The sequence below is a fragment of the Uranotaenia lowii genome, unplaced genomic scaffold, assembly GCF_029784155.1.
Source record: "Uranotaenia lowii strain MFRU-FL unplaced genomic scaffold, ASM2978415v1 HiC_scaffold_51, whole genome shotgun sequence".
Taxonomy (NCBI): Eukaryota; Metazoa; Arthropoda; class Insecta; order Diptera; family Culicidae; genus Uranotaenia; species Uranotaenia lowii.
Genome location: NW_026598434.1, coordinates 108,356 through 124,607, shown reverse-complemented (window position 1 = coordinate 124,607; position 16,252 = coordinate 108,356). Strand labels below are relative to the sequence as shown.

Sequence of the window (16,252 nt, the reverse complement as noted above, 5' to 3'; positions counted from 1 at the left end):
GTTGCTCCGGGAATTCATAGGAATAGGCCATGAATCATCAGCGTGCTTATTAGCTCACCGCTCCAATCACCAAAGTTTGACTCACTGGTTAAACATTGTGGAGAAGCCTATTTCACCATTTTGCACAACAATTTCATCGCGATTTCACTACTGGAACTGATGCACCACACCGTTGATCATCCACCGAAAGCCAGTGATTTATCTCCCTGTCGACAAGAAGTTGCCGGCCTCAGGTGGTTCCGTTCACCGATCAAACATCCGTGACACCCGGTCGACTGCTAATAACTTGCCTCGACAGATAAGATAAACCAACGTCTTCGGGGCATTCATTTTCTTCCCGAAATAACCCGGAATTCGCATAAACCTTTCTTCTTGCTTCACACCACTAAACTAGTTATGATTCACCCGCGTGACACCCTTTCATCAGAAAATCAAACAACGCACACCGGAAGACACTACCAAGGGAAAACTTTAAGACCAAGCGCGCGCGTCCAACTCGGTTCTAGGTCAGAACGAGACTCAAATCCGGCCTTAGCGGGATGCTTGCCTATATAGATGTTTTGCTCAAATCCAAACATGTGCATCGACTGTTTCTTCAATGACTACACGCCTGAGTGGGGACCGATTCATTCACTCGAACGAGGAGAGTCGCTCTCCTTTTCGAGGTACTTCCAACTGACTAGGAAAAAATACCTACACACATTTATAGGGCTACGTCTGCGTCTGGCTGGCTGGACCTCGACTACACATTGGACGAGAGTGGGTACGTCATCGTTCCGTTAATAGGTACCGTGACGTAGGTGCTCTATCTTTAGGATGCTTGGATGTAAGCGACAAAAAATAACATTAGCTGAGGTCGAGAGCAAAGGAGATCGATTTCCTGTTGGCGTCTACACGGGTTTCCTGCCAACAAATAAGGGAAGCTTTTAGATTTTTGCTGTGTGCGTTGGCCGGATGAACTTCTCAGCTGGTTTGGGGTTTACAGTGGTGCTGGTTAAACTAAAATAATATTACCTACAAACTGTTTTATTGAAATTTTATTTGCTTTTTATGGGTCGGCTTTTTCTCAGTTTTTTGCCATTCTGTTTTTTCAATTTTTGTACCACAGTACCAGGTGGCAGCCCCTGTCACGCCTATGGAGTCAGGGTTGAACACGCCAGCAGATCATGGAGGCTCATTTGCTGAGGGGAAGCAAAAGACAGGGATTGAGGGGCAAGAAGGGTTAACGGCAGGGTACGGAACGCTCGACATCGACCTTCAACAAAATTGTCATTTTTAAGTTTTATCTCCAAGCATGTACTACGGTAAGCTAAAACGTCCGAGTACAATTCGTTCCGCATTGCAGAAACAATGCAAAACCCGAGAGAAAAGTCCGACGTAAGCTATGGTCAACTACAGGAAAGATAACCCCAAGATCTGAAACACCATTCGTGTGCCCGACCTAATGCATTGCCGCCATTTTGTTCCCTCTATCACCAGGACATTTACTTTGAGTTCGGGTAACCGTTTCCAAGGCAGCTAACCTGACATCCATAACGTGAACGACCCACTGTCTCGGGGGCGGCCTAACTTACCACCACGAAGTCACCGACGTACCGCGTACCATCCATTAGTGCCGTATGAGACTGCTAAAAGCCACCTAAGTTCCGGAGACACGAATTTGCGACCTTAGTCCGCAAACTGCTTTAGGCGGATTACTCGACAAGTGCCTTTTTGTACCGTTGAAGAAGCGGAATAAAGTGGGTGAGCAAAGCTCGAAACTTAATTATCTAGCGTTTCCTTGTAGTGTTGATTTCGAAAAGCCGACCCAAGAATTGGGGGAGTCTTGGCAGTGACTCAACCAAAGGTTACAAACCATGACAACGTTATGTGATAGAGAATCTCGTGTGTCGAACATGTCATACTTCAGCCACTATTTGTGGAAATCTTTCACAAATCGTGCTGAAGAAACAAGAGGGATTGTGACGATTTCAAAATGTGTGCCGAAAGAATTTGTCGTAAAGTAGAAAAGATGGCATAGTTTTCAGCTCTGAAGCTTTCGCCATCCTAAAAGTAGCTTGTGGTGACTGAGAATTAGCCCAAAATCTCTGCCCATCTACCGGCGCAGTCATTTTCTCCGACTCTGCAAGCTTGCTGAGAGCTGTCCAGGCAGCCAAAACACCAAACACCCTTGGATTATTGCCATTTCCAACATTGCAGCTGCGAAGAAAATAACACTGTGATGGATTCCTGGTCACCCCATAATTCCCGGCAACGAAGCAGCAGATCGACTTTCTTTCAACGGTAGCCAGCTAAAACCCCTAAATATGCCCATCCCTCCCTCAGATGCCTCCCACTGGCTTAAAACTCACCTGCACCTCTCTTGGGCAAACACCTGGAACAACATCATCGAAAACATGCTGAGGGAGGTAAAAAACAGCACTTATGCATGGAACGACCGGAACTCTTTCTTTGAGCGGAGGGCCCTAACCCGAATACGCATGGGACACACAAGATTGACCCATGACTATCTTAAGGGTACAGAAGACCCTCCTATCTGCTTTGCTTGCAGCGTAACCATCACCATCAAACACATCCTCACGCAATGTACTATACACCAGCAAGCCCGCCTGGACTGCGACCTAGCCGACAACCTTCGACAGATCCTGAAGCAGAGGAAAAAGCTCCTCTCATTCCTCCGGAGCAGCAGCATCTACGAAGAAATATAAACATAACTATCTCCAGCAGAAATAATGACAAAGTCACGCGGTCTCTATAAAAAGCTCATTTTGTAGGTGTGTGTGTGTGTGTGTGTGTGTGTGTGTGTGTGTGTGTGTGTGAGTGTGTGTGTGTGTGTGTGTGTGTGTGTGTGTGTGTGTGTGTGTGTGTGTGTGTGTGTGTGTGTGTGTGTGTGTGTGTGTGTGTGTGTGTGTGTGTGTGTGTGTGTGTGTGTGTGTGTGTGTGTGTGTGTGTGTGTGTGTGTGTGTGTGTGTGTGTGTGTGTGTGTGTGTGTGTGTGTGTGTGTGTGTGTGTGTGTGTGTGTGTGTGTGTGTGTGTGTGTGTGTGTGTGTGTGTGTGTGTGTGTGTGTGTGTGTGTGTGTGTGTGTGTGTGTGTGTGTGTGTGTGTGTGTGTGTGTGTGTGTGTGTGTGTGTGTGTGTGTGTGTGTGTGTGTGTGTGTGTGTGTGTGTGTGTGTGTGTGTGTGTGTGTGTGTGTGTGTGTGTGTGTGTGTGTGTGTGTGTGTACAATGTTGTTTTTTTTCCTTTTGACATTAGGTCTTTAGTTTTCGAAATGGCGTTCAAGCAAAAGGAGCTACGAATCAGACTTTTGTACATGCGTCGTGAAAATCCAAACTACGAGCACGCAATAATATCAAAATCGTTGAATGTGGCGCAATCAACCGTCACCAAAGTAGAATGTATTTTGACTAGATTAGACTAGACAGCCGGGATCTGGGTAGATCCACATCCGGGAGACGCAGTGACGAACAGAAGAGTGGCTAGCACTTTCAAGCGAAACTCCAATCTCTCCGTTGGAGATGTCACCAATAAGTTGGGAATATCGTCTACAATCTGTAACCAGTGCGTGGGTGAGAAGCCCAAGGTCAGTGAGAATCATCGACATACATGTAAATGTACACAGGAAGCGCTGTGGGGAGTGGAGGCGGACCGTACCTTACACCACCGACGCCATACGCAAATAATGGCTAGGTAATGGTCGAGTAAGATGCTCACCAACAGAGGGCGCTTATTGAAACGCACAGATGGGCAGCCATAGGCGGGCTTCGAAAGCGGCGCAATGGGGCGGAATCCCAGGACGGAGCCGAAAGTTCAGATCCGGGGCGATGACCTACAGCTACGACAATCACTCCACAAACAACGTCCATACCATACGGTTCAACCGATAGTGCGTACAGTGAAAAATAATCACACTACAACCAGGTGAGACGTGAATGCCGCCCCGGAACCCTAATGGATGATGAACTTGCCCACTGGAATGATTCCTAATCCCCTTTCGTTTTGTTCCATTGCGCCAACAGGACCCCTTTATGTTTGTTGGATTTAAACCCTTCCACTGGAGGACAGCAGCTAGTCTGGAGAAAGCCAACAGTTAAGCTAGGCAAATCCCAAGAGGCCCCGTCACGACAGCGTAGCAGTTTCCACCACACCCAGGCAGCCGTCAACGCCGGGTGGTCCGACAGTACACCACATCCAGGTAACCGTCAACACCTGGTGGTCCGGAAATCGGAAGGGTCAGCCGAAGAAGAACCACGCCAAAAGTCGACCGTGTTACTCACCTTGCGCCGCAGCGTAGTTCAACGGAAGTAGGCGGAAGGGAGTGCGGTGCTGGGGCAGCCCCGGAGTTCATCATTGGCAGTCATCGTCAAGGTAGGAAGAGCCTATGTTATAGTGGAATCTTAGTGGTAGAAACCATCTTGTCGACCCATCAACCCAATAAACAACAAACGGGGAAAGTTCGTTTTCACAAAGCTCAGTGTTTTCTTGTGCTAGCTAGATTGCGGATAGCCGACCCTGAGGCATATTGAGGGCGGTTCTCATAGGTGCTGGGCAGGCTAACTCACCCTTAGGTTATCCCTTAGGTTATAAATCCTGAGTGAAACTTTAAAACGATCCGGACTATCGACTTGTAAGAAGGTAGTGACTGCTGGCCGCAATGAAAAGCAAATCCTTACGGCAAAAACAAGCTCTCGGAAGCTGTATACGACACTGTTGACAAAGTTTGATTGCGTGGTAATGGACGACGAAACCTACGCCAAGGCAGATTTCAGACAGCTTTCGGGACAGGAATATTTTCAGCAACCAGAAAATTTACGCGAAAGGATGTCTCCAAAAGCATTTGCTGCCTTTCCTGAAAAAAACATGACTTGTCTGTGCTGTTTTGGTCGGATTATGCATGATTATGCACCTTCAGGTTGTGCCCAAGGATGAGAACCCTCCCAACCAGGGGGATGGCATCCCTTTGTCATTGAATTTGACGAAAATCAAAATTATAGGCCCACGATTTTGCGGGCCCATAACAAACCTGACATTTTGCTGTCAAGGAACCGGACTAAATGTCAAATCCTAGAGAATTATGAATGATTGCACTGGCGTCTGCAGCAAAGGAAGTGGATTTTGCGGCAAAGGAAGTGCGGCAAAGGAAATGTGATGACAGGCGTAAAACGAAAGGCTCGCTAATTTGGACTAGGTCAACCGGAATCTTAACTGAGCAATTTTCCGTCTTTTACATATTAAACTTCAAAATGAAAGATACTTTGATTTTTTTTGTTATTTGTTTATTTTCATCAACAGATCACATATTGATCCAAATGATAGGTTAAAAATTAAAGACGAATTACAATTACACGGAATTTACCCTATACTATACTTAAAACACTAAGGATTCTTTTTCGGAATAATTCCCTCGAAACGTCAAAACCAAAATGATCGGAGAAGCGGTTAAACGTCCTTATTGCACCAATTAGCGCTGTATTAGCTCCGTAGTTATTCTGTCGGAGAGGAGCAAAGAGCTAGAGATTACGATTCCTCAAGCCTCGGGATCGCACGCTGAGTTGGAGTGCTTCTAGCAGTGCAGGGCAGTCGGTTCTAGACAGGTCTTGCCAGTTCAAGTTCCGGAGAGCGAAGCGCCAAAAAACGCCTCTGGATGGCCTCGATACGCTCCGAGCCATTTTGGTAGTAGGGGCACCATACAGCCAAGGCATATTCGAGGGACGATCGAACCAAGCTGCAGTAAAGACTCTTGAGACAATAAATATCCTTAAAGTCTTTTGTCATGCGCAATAAAAGACCCAGGCATCTGGAAGCTTTATCGACGATGTAGTTTGTGTGGACCTTGAAATCCAGCCGTTCGTCCAGGATCACACCAAGGTCTTTCACATGCTCAACTCGTGCAATTGCCTCATGTCCAAGAAAATAATCAGCGGATAGCGATAGCCGCTTGCGTGAAAACGAAATTACCGTACATTTGTTGCGATTCAAGGGAAGGCAATTGACATCACACCAGGCGGCGAAGATGTTAAACTGGCTCTGCAAGATGTTGACATCTTCGGGGCTGTTGGTGGATTGAAACAATTTCAAGTTGTCGGCATACGCCAGTTTTGGTCCATCGAGAAGCAGCAGCACGTCGTTGAAGTAGATCAGGAATATGATGGGTCCTAGGTGGCTCCCTTGAGGTAATCCAGAAGAGGCAGGGAATTGATTGGAAAATGATTCACCTGATCGTACAATAAGTTTCCGTCCTACCAGGTAGCTATGGAACCATTCCAGTAAAGAGCCGCAAATACCGATACGATCTAGTTTGGCTATGGCTATTTTGTGGTTTACCTTGTCGAAAGCTGCGGTCATGTCGGTGTAGATCACATCGGTTTGAGATCCCATGGCAAAACTGTCTTGCACGGAAGATGTGAACGTCAACAGGTTTGTTGTCGTAGAGCGTTTGGGCATGAATCCATGTTGTTCGTTAGAGAAATAAAAATTACAATACGAGAAAAATGGATCTAATACAACCAGCTCAAACAGTTTGGCGTTCGCACATAGGGTAGAAATACCGCGATAATTTGCGCAATTTGCGAATGATTAGAGGCCTTAGGTTCGAAAAACAAAACAATCAAGATAAACGAAAACGGCAAAATTGCGATCAAAAAATATTTTATTTATCGGTCTCGTAACTGAAAGATTCGAGTACCTTATTCTACGGTTTGGTGATCTGGAGAAGGATTTTGCCCAGCCATCGATCGGGATCATAGCACAAAAGTTGCAGGAATGTTTCTGAATTGCGAGGTAATAATTCCTTTATGTTTGATATTGAACGTACAGTAACATATTTTTTTACATTTTATAGGTTTTTCCGCTAAATTGTATCCGGAACAGAATGTCATCATTTGTTGCGAAAAGAAAACGTCCGCCGAAATGCTAAAACCAGCTGGGAAATCACTAAGAATCTGGGAACATTACATGAAACCTCGGAAGCAGGAAGTTTTCAATTCAAGGTAGAATCTACTGGTGCGAAATACTCGAATGCTGACTGGAACTGAAGAATGGATATAATTATAACAGGAATGATTACCGGTTTCCGTGCAACGTGATTTTTCGGTACAAGCAATGGTTTTAGTTGTGAAATAAAAGTGTAGATAATGTGAAAATTATAACAAGAGTTTATTGTGAAACTAATGAGAATTTAGAAACCTGTTTTTTCTTCTTTGTTGCTGAATATATAAATGAATGATTTTGGTGGGTAGTGTCGGCGCTGTTTTCAAGAATACGTCGAAAGGTAAATCTCTAAGGGAACACTTTCATATGAACAAATCTCTAATGAACACTTCATAACATGATTTATCCGCCTCGAGTGATAAAGTGATCAATATTTTAGGGTGAGCGTTGACGGCACCCGGTGAAGTTGTTGGAGACGAAGTTGCATCCGGCAGACTTTGGGAACGAGTCGATAAAGTTGTTTTGGTCTAATTAATTACAATTTTCTGTTGCAACAAAAGTCCCGATCTCTTTTATCTCTCAAACTCACTTCCTCCTGGGAGATAAATTGCTAAATTTAAATATTACATTTGGTGGTAAACATTTGAGACGTGCCACACATACACATTTTGACATTTCGATCGGATTTGGACTGTCATTCTTTGTTGGTTTTCTAAAGAGGTTTAATAATTGCTTTATAGTGCTCTACTGAACCAAAAAAATTAAAGGTTATAAAACATTCTTTGTTGTTGTTTTTTTTAAAGGTTGGTTTTCTAGAGAGGTTTAATAATTGCTTTTTAGCGCTCTTCTAAACCAAAAAAATTGATGGTTATAAAACCAACACAAAATTTGACAGGAGTTCTATAAAAAGATTCTATAGTGGTTTTTAAGCTATCTTAAAGGGCAATCATATAGAGTACCTTATAAATTACGTTACAAAGCAAACAATACTTTATAAATCCCTTATACAACAACTATTTTTTCTTATAAAACCATTCAGAGTTTAAAATGTTGCTTGGGGCAGTGCCAGGTGGTGAGGAACAAGCTTAACCAGAGGCGCAGGAACCAAGCGACCATTCTCATTCTCGACGCTGTTAATTTGTCGGAGAGTTGCTGTGCTGAGTGAGTCGAGGATCAAACTAGAGGGCGTAGTAAATGAAGATTTTGTGGATCAGCAAACAAAAAACCGCACTGGGAGAAAACCATTTAAGTCCGGGCAGGTTGAAAATCAAATTGACCATATCTGCATCAGCCGAAAATGGAGAAGGAGCCTTCTTGATGTCCGCAACAAGCGAAGCGCAGACATTGCATCTGACCATCACCTCTTCCTTGGCGAGATACGACTGAGAGTTGCACGTGTCCAACGGCGCGAGGAGAAAGTCGGGTGTCGATACGACGTCCGCCGGTTGGAGAATCCAGAGGTGAAAAGGGCATACGTTGAACAGCTAGAATCCCGAGCCTCGGAGCTGCCGACAGACGGAACAGTCGAAGAACAGTGGTGTGGAATCAAGAATGCCTTTATCACGACGAGCCATGGTACTCTCGGTAAAGTTCGTGGAAGAAGAAGTGAATGGATGTCGGATGAAACTTGGAGGATAGTCGATGATCGGAGAAAGGCGAAAGTCGGAATTGAGCAGGCATGTACCGGGTCAGCCAAAGCAGCCGCCCGCTTACGATATGCGGAGCTGGAAAAGGCAGTTAAACGAGCTTGTAGACGAGACAAGAGAGCCTGGACAAACTCCCTAGCCGAAGAGGGAGAAAGAGCCGCCGCCAATGGAGATATCCGATTACTTTATGACATTTCTCGCCGTCTCAGTGGTGCAAGGACTAATGCAAGAATGCCGCTAAAAGACCGAGCAGGTCAGTTATTGACCGATCGAACAGATCAGCTCAAACGATGGACTGAGCACTTCGAACAACTCTTCCGAGCCACGAATAGCGATGGCCAACAGAATCTGCAGCTCGAAGCGCCAACAGTAAGTCGCATAAATGGCGTCAACTCGGAAGCGCCTTCGCTGGCTGAAATAGAAGCGGCAATCAAAAACATGAAATCCAACAAAGCACCTGGGATCGATTGCATCCCTGCTGAAATGCTGAAAGCCGACCCTGCCCTATCAGCACAAATGTTGCACCGTCTTTTCGCTGACATCTGGGATACTGCAACATTCCCGGCCGACTGGATGCAGGGTATCCTCGTAAAGGTCCCGAAGAAAGGAGACCTGACAGAGTGCGGTAACTGGCGAGGCATAACGTTGATCTGTACAACCCTCAAAGTACTCTGCAAAGTGATTCTGAACAGGATCCAGGAGAAAATAGACGCTACACTCCGACGGCAACAAGCTGGATTCCGATCTCGACGATCATGTGTGGACCACATCACAACGCTACGAATCATACTGGAACAAATCAACGAATTCCAGGACTCTCTTCTGCTGGTGTTCGTTGATTTCGAAAAAGCATTCGACCGACTTAACCATGAAAACATCTGGGCGGCTCTAAGGCGACGAGGGGTCCCAGAGAAACTAGTCCATCTCATCGAAGCACAGTATGAGGCATTTTCGTGCAAGGTCTTGCACGACGGTGTCTTGTCCGAACCAATCCCGGTAACTGCTGGAGTGAGACAAGGATGTATTCTATCACCGCTACTTTTTCTAATCGTAATGGATGAGATTCTGATTGGATCGATTGACTGTGCACCGAACCGAGGATTGCCGTGGAATCCTTCAACAATGGAGCAACTGAACGACCTTGACCTGGCTGACGATATTGTTTTGCTCGCCCAAACACAACCAGATATGCAGAGCAAACTCGACGACCTCACCGAAAGTTCCAAGGCAGCAGGTCCCAAAGTCAATGTCGGAAAGACCAAGTCGATGGAGATCAACACAGGAAATCCCTCCAGTTTCATGGTAGCTGGGCAACAAGTTGAGAAAGTGGAGTGCTTCCAGTATCTTGGTAGCCAGATTACGTCTGATGGTGGTACCAGAAAAGACATCGAAACACGGATCAGAAAGGCCCGATTTGCGTTTGCGAGTCTCCGAAACATCTGGCGGTCACGCCAGATCTCTCTACGAACAAAAATCCGAATCTTCAACTCAAACGTCAAATCCGTATTGCTGTACGGGTGCGAAACTTGGTGCACATATGCGGTAACGACGCGAAAACTGCAAGTATTTGTAAACCGCTGCCTGCGGAATATCATCCGCGCTTGGTGGCCTGGCAACTGGATCTCGAATGAGGAACTACATCGCCGGTGTCATCAAAAGGCGCTAGAAATCGAGATTCGGGAACGTAAGTGGAGATGGATTGGGCACACGCTGCGAAGAGATGAAAACGAGATTTGCAGAGAGGCGCTAGATTGGAATCCAGAAGGTCATCGAAGAAGAGGCAGACCCAGAAATTCGTGGCGGCGAAGCCTAGCCGCTGAAATCCGAACTGTCGACGAGAATCTTGACTGGGACCAGGTGAAGACGCTGGCTCCGGATCGTCAACAGTGGAGGTCTTTTACCACGGCCCTATGCACCGGAGGATCGGCGCGGGATCATTAAGTAAGTTAAGTAAGGTTGAAGTCGCCAATAATAAGAATGTCGTCCTCGGGAACAGTAAGGGAACACAACTGGGAAAGGCCGCGGGAAAACGACTCTGCAAAGACCGCGCTTTTGGCACGATCAGGAGGTAGGTATAAAACCCCAACGAAGAGCTTTCGAGTACCCAGATCGATACGGATCCACACTAATTCCTGATCGTTCCATGACTCGTCGTCGATTGGAGTGGCTGAAAGACCGAATCGGATGGCAATCAGAACACCCCCGCCGGCGGATTTAGTACTGTTGTGAGGACCTCGGTCACGCCGGAACACTGTGTAGTCGGAGCTAAAAACCTGACTGGTAAGGGTTCAGTCGTTCAGCCAGGTTTCGGTGAAAGCCACAATATCGTAGCTGGAGCATGAGGTGGCTAGCAGATATTCATTGACGCAGGAGTTGATACCGCCGACTTTTTGGTAGTAGATATTTAGTTGATCTCGTGACCCGACAGACACATCGGATCGTCGTTCACTGGAACGGAAAAATCCATCACGGAGGGGAAGGTCGACGAAAGTTGAATACTTGCCTGTCAGTGCAGGCTGGAAAACCTCATCTCCGCAATCGAACTCAGGGCCGGGACGACTGATGCCGCTGGCTGGAATCAGCGCGACTGAGTCGAAGGGCTCCGAAGTCTCCGTAAAACCTGACTCGTTACGTCCCGGTAAAGAAGCCCGTGAAGAGGCGAGGAATTGGTGATGTTCGTGGAAGTTAACACGACAGCTGTTGGAAGGTTCGGATGACGAGAAACTCGAGAGTCTTATGCGGTTGCTTGAAGTCGAGGCTATAGAAGACTCGTTATCCATTCTCGGTAAACCATAGGTAGAGGCGTTCAGTGTAATAAACAAGTACTCGATTTACACGCAACTTAGTCTGGCCACTTTTTGATCCGAACACCCTTTGTTTCGAGCTCGTGAAGAAAACCAGAAAACGAGGTGGTAATTTCTGAGAGTATCCTGCGCCCCGTACTTCGTAACTCTCGCCTGTGTATTAAGAACCTGAAAGAAATCACTAAGCTGAGCAAAGTGGACGTGAATCATGAATCCCTTGGAGGAACTAAACAATGGAAAGCTATAATTGTCAATGTTGAGTGGTCCTTCGAGCCGGATAGAAATCAGTCCAGCGTCAACTACCGTCCAAATTAAGCCGTTTCAGTGCCTACTTATCAGTGTGATTCTTTCTGGAAGTACTTTTCCCTCCCCGACTGTGTGCTGTTCGTTCTGTTGAATGTAAAACTCATTCAAACGGCAACCCTGTCGCTGGAAATGAACTAGCAGCCCCCTCACTGAGCAGCCGTTCATTGCGGTTTTTCCTCTTTCTGTCAAGGAAGTATTAGTACCAGTCATTCCCTACAATTCCGTACCTACGCCTCTTTGGTCTTGACAGTGAATTCTTGCCATTCCAGAGCATGACGTGACGTGTTGCCATTTGTTGATGCGCTCTCTCGCCATACCAAAACCGCACACCAAAACAATCCGCTCCGGGAGGATGGATGGGGTCGAATCGAACCATTTCCACATTGTGCAACAACCAGCAGCCCTGAAGCCAGAATTTCAACGGATTGCATGCGCCCTAACGGCGGCTATTTCTGTTTCGACTGTTGTTGTTAGTCTTATTGGGCTGCCAAATTTAGAGTCATGTTGTGACGTGATTGGGCTTCTCCTCTTCTGTTGTTGATGATGATCTCTTTCCTGGGCTGAGAGCTGCCGACAGGAGATTACCTTCACGAGGATGCAGCGCCGCATTCGTGGTCGGTCGTGCGCCAACGTGTTTACTCGTGAATCATCAACCGTTGAAATATAGGTCCTATGCTTGAAGCTGTTTGATTCCGTTTGGAAAGGGGAGAGAAATCATGCTGCGTTTTTTTTTGTATTTTTTTTTTTGCTTCCTTAGAAATGCGAAATTGGGCGGATTTTTCTATGCGTGGGATGCCGGATCGATTTTGGTACGACATATCACTCTCTCTTGACTTAATTGGAAAAAAAAGTTTCGTAAAAGATCTCATTCTTATGTGCGTTGTTTGTATTATTATCAAGTGATTCGTATTTCCAGCAATCAGATTATAATTTCGTTCGCCGTGCTTTCGCTTCTAATGAAACTTGACATGACGTAAGAACAGGCACCCTTTAGTAATGCAAAATAATTACGACCAGAGAAGGGGATTTTTCGAGTCATTTCAAATGCCTCATAAAAACGCCCGCTGAAGCTGATAAATGTGTTTTACCCGGAAAATTTACAATGTGTAATAAGCCGCTGGAATTGAGTCATTTCCCCAAACACGTTCGCATTCTTGTCATCACAGTAGTGCCTCGCTAGAACTATTTGACTACGGATCAACAAGACTCACGTACAAACTACTAACTTTCATAGGATGATTCATTGAATCGGACGACTGGAAATCACTAGCTCTCACAATCACTATGCGAGGCGAAACCTTGTAGACATTTCAGTGATTTCCTTCTGTTACTAGGAATGCAAATAAACTGGATTTCGAATTAACTGATTGAATTCCACCGATAATACCTTAACCTTTTCTTATTTTACTGACCCATTTTGCTTCCTAAAACTATTTTCATCATAAATCTAAGCTCTAATTTTCATGGAAAGTCCACAAACTTTAAAAATAGTACACCACACACTGCAGGAGCATGTAGAGGGTAATGATCAGGGTCAGCAAGAAGCTTAGCAATCGGGCTGGCTGAGGGATGACGATCACGGCGTAGACCAGCGAATGAAGAATTCGGCCAAAAGCTGCCGCCCGGATGAGATTCTTGGCTAACGTCACATTCGGCCCGGTTAACAGGTATAGGAAGCAGATCAGAAAGAACGGCAAGATGTTTTCCAGATCGTTCAAGTGGGCCCTGATGACATAAGAGCATAGTTCATATCAGTTTTGCTTGCAGTGAATTCAATGAAAAGTAAAATTTCAGACTCACCGACGAACACGTTCCACATCCGGATCGTTGAGGACGGGTTGCAGCTCCTTGTTCACCATGGCAGCATCCTCCGGATTTGCAAAGACCTAGTGATTTGAGAAAATGGCAAAAGTAAAACAAACCGTTAATAGTATTTTATGTGATACTGCTAATATGCTCTATCGGCCTATTTTTTGTCATTTTGTCATTTCTTCTCATTTTTGTCATTTTTTATCAATTTATTTTACTTATTTTTTTTTGTCGTTTTTTCATTTCTTTCGATTATGTCATTTCTGTCATTTTTGGCATGTTTATCATTTTTATCATTTTTGTCATTTTTGTCACTTTTGTCATTTTTGTTATTTTTGTCATTTTTGTCATTTTTGTCATTTTTGTCATTTTTGTCATTTTTGTCATTTTTGTCATTTTTGTCATTTTTGTCATTTTTGTCATTTTTGTCATTTTTGTCATTTTTGTCATTTTTGTCATTTTTGTCATTTTTGTCATTTTTGTCATTTTTGTCATTTTTGTCATTTTTGTCATTTTTGTCATTTTTGTCATTTTTGTCATTTTTGTCATTTTTGTCATTTTTGTCATTTTTGTCATTTTTGTCATTTTTGTCATTTTTGTCATTTTTGTCATTTTTGTCATTTTTGTCATTTTTGTCATTTTTGTCATTTTTGTCATTTTTGTCATTTTTGTCATTTTTGTTAATTTTGTCATTTTTGTCATTCATGAGATTTTGTCATCTTTGTCTTTCTTGTGGTTTTGTCATTTTTATCATTTCCGGAACTAAATTATGCAAAATTTAATGGATATATGTACATTGTAATTATTTGTGTTTTGTTTGATTTCTTTTCGAATTTTATAACTAAGCTTTTTTTCAGAAAAAAAAATTGAACAAATTTTAACGAAATTCGCAAAATACATTCGAAAAATCGCTTTCAATAACGAAAATCATAAAAATGACAAAAATGACAAAAATGACAAAAATGACAAAAATGACAAAAATGACAAAAATGACAAAAATGACAAAAATGACAAAAATGACAAAAATGACAAAAATGACAAAAATGACAAAAATGACAAAAATGACAAAAATGACAAAAATGACAAAAATGACAAAAATGACAAAAATGATGAAAATGACAAAAATGACAAAAATGACAAAAATGACAAAAATGACAAAAATGACAAAAATGACAAAAATGACAAAAATGACAAAAATGACAAAAATGACAAAAATGACAAAAATGACAAAAATGACAAAAATGACAAAAATGACAAAAATGACAAAAATGACAAAAATGACAAAAATGACAAAAATGACAAAAATGACAAAAATGACAAAAATGACAAAAATGACAAAAATGACAAAAATGACAAAAATGACAAAAATGACAAAAATGACAAAAATGACAAAAATGACAAAAATGACAAAAATGACAAAAATGATGAAAAATGATGAAAAATGATGAAAAATGACAAAAAATGACAAAAAAGACAAAAAAGACAAAAAAGACAAAAAAGACAAAAAAGACAAAAAAGACAAAAAAGACAAAAAAGACAAAAAAGACAAAAAAGACAAAAAAGACAAAAAAGACAAAAAAGACAAAAAAGACAAAAAAGACAAAAAAGACAAAAAAGACAAAAAAGACAAAAAAGACAAAAAAGACAAAAAAGACAAAAAAGACAAAAAAGACAAAAAAGACAAAAAAGACAAAAAAGACAAAAAAGACAAAAAAGACAAAAAAGACAAAAAAGACAAAAAAGACAAAAAAGACAAAAAAGACAAAAAAGACAAAAAAGACAAAAAAGACAAAAAAGACAAAAAAGACAAAAAAGACAAAAAAGACAAAAAAGACAAAAAAGACAAAAAGACAAAAAAGACAAAAAAGACAAAAAAGACAAAAAAGACAAAAAAGACAAAAAAGACAAAAAAGACAAAAAAGACAAAAAAGACAAAAAAGACAAAAAAGACAAAAAAGACAAAAAAGACAAAAAAGACAAAAAAGACAAAAAAGACAAAAAAGACAAAAAAGACAAAAAAGACAAAAAAGACAAAAAAGACAAAAAAGACAAAAAAGACAAAAAAGACAAAAAAGACAAAAAAGACAAAAAAGACAAAAAAGACAAAAAAGACAAAAAAGACAAAAAAGACAAAAAAGACAAAAAAGACAAAAAAGACAAAAAAGACAAAAAAGACAAAAAAGACAAAAAAGACAAAAAAGACAAAAAAGACAAAAAAGACAAAAAAGACAAAAAAGACAAAAAAGACAAAAAAGACAAAAAAGACAAAAAAGACAAAAAAGACAAAAAAGACAAAAAAGACAAAAAAGACAAAAAAGACAAAAAAGACAAAAAAGACAAAAAAGACAAAAAAGACAAAAAAGACAAAAAAGACAAAAAAGACAAAAAAGACAAAAAAGACAAAAAAGACAAAAAAGACAAAAAAGACAAAAAAGACAAAAAAGACAAAAAAGACAAAAAAGACAAAAAAGACAAAAAAGACAAAAAAGACAAAAAAGACAAAAAAGACAAAAAAGACAAAAAAGACAAAAAAGACAAAAAAGACAAAAAAGACAAAAAAGACAAAAAAGACAAAAAAGACAAAAAAGACAAAAAAGACAAAAAAGACAAAAAAGACAAAAAAGACAAAAAAGACAAAAAAGACAAAAAAGACAAAAAAGACAAAAAAGACAAAAAAGACAAAAAAGACAAAAAAGACAAAAAAGACAAAAAAGACAAAAAAGACAAAAAAGACAAAAAAGACAAAAAAGACAAAAAAG

General features: G+C 42.0%; 2 protein-coding genes across 2 annotated transcripts in view; one reads left to right on the top strand and one right to left on the bottom strand.

The window, feature by feature from the left end:
• Nucleotides 1-3,330: 3,330 nt before the first annotated feature.
• Nucleotides 3,331-7,050, top strand: LOC129760215 (uncharacterized). Its single transcript, XM_055757816.1, has 2 exons — nucleotides 3,331-3,919; nucleotides 4,018-7,050. The coding sequence occupies exons 1-2, from the start codon at nucleotides 3,777-3,779 to the stop codon at nucleotides 4,304-4,306; spliced, it is 432 nt and encodes a 143-aa protein (XP_055613791.1). The 5' UTR covers nucleotides 3,331-3,776; the 3' UTR covers nucleotides 4,307-7,050.
• A 6,015-nt stretch (nucleotides 7,051-13,065) lies between these two features.
• The window catches only part of LOC129760212 (microsomal glutathione S-transferase 1-like), a 6,595-nt gene continuing 3,408 nt past the window's right edge, over nucleotides 13,066-16,252 (bottom strand). The window contains exon 3 of the mRNA XM_055757814.1: nucleotides 13,066-13,409. Coding sequence (XP_055613789.1) covers nucleotides 13,166-13,409 — 244 coding nt within the window. The 3' untranslated portion in view covers nucleotides 13,066-13,165. The remainder of the gene's footprint in view (nucleotides 13,410-16,252) is intronic.

Excerpts from the sequence above, each read along its gene's own strand:
- LOC129760215 (XM_055757816.1), top strand. The coding sequence starts at position 3,777 with ATGGGGCGGAATCCCAGGACGGAGCCGAAAGTTCAGATCCGGGGCGAT. Across the intron at positions 3,920-4,017 it reads AATAATCACACTACAACCAG|GACCCCTTTATGTTTGTTGG; the intron begins GTGAGACGTGAA and ends TTGCGCCAACAG.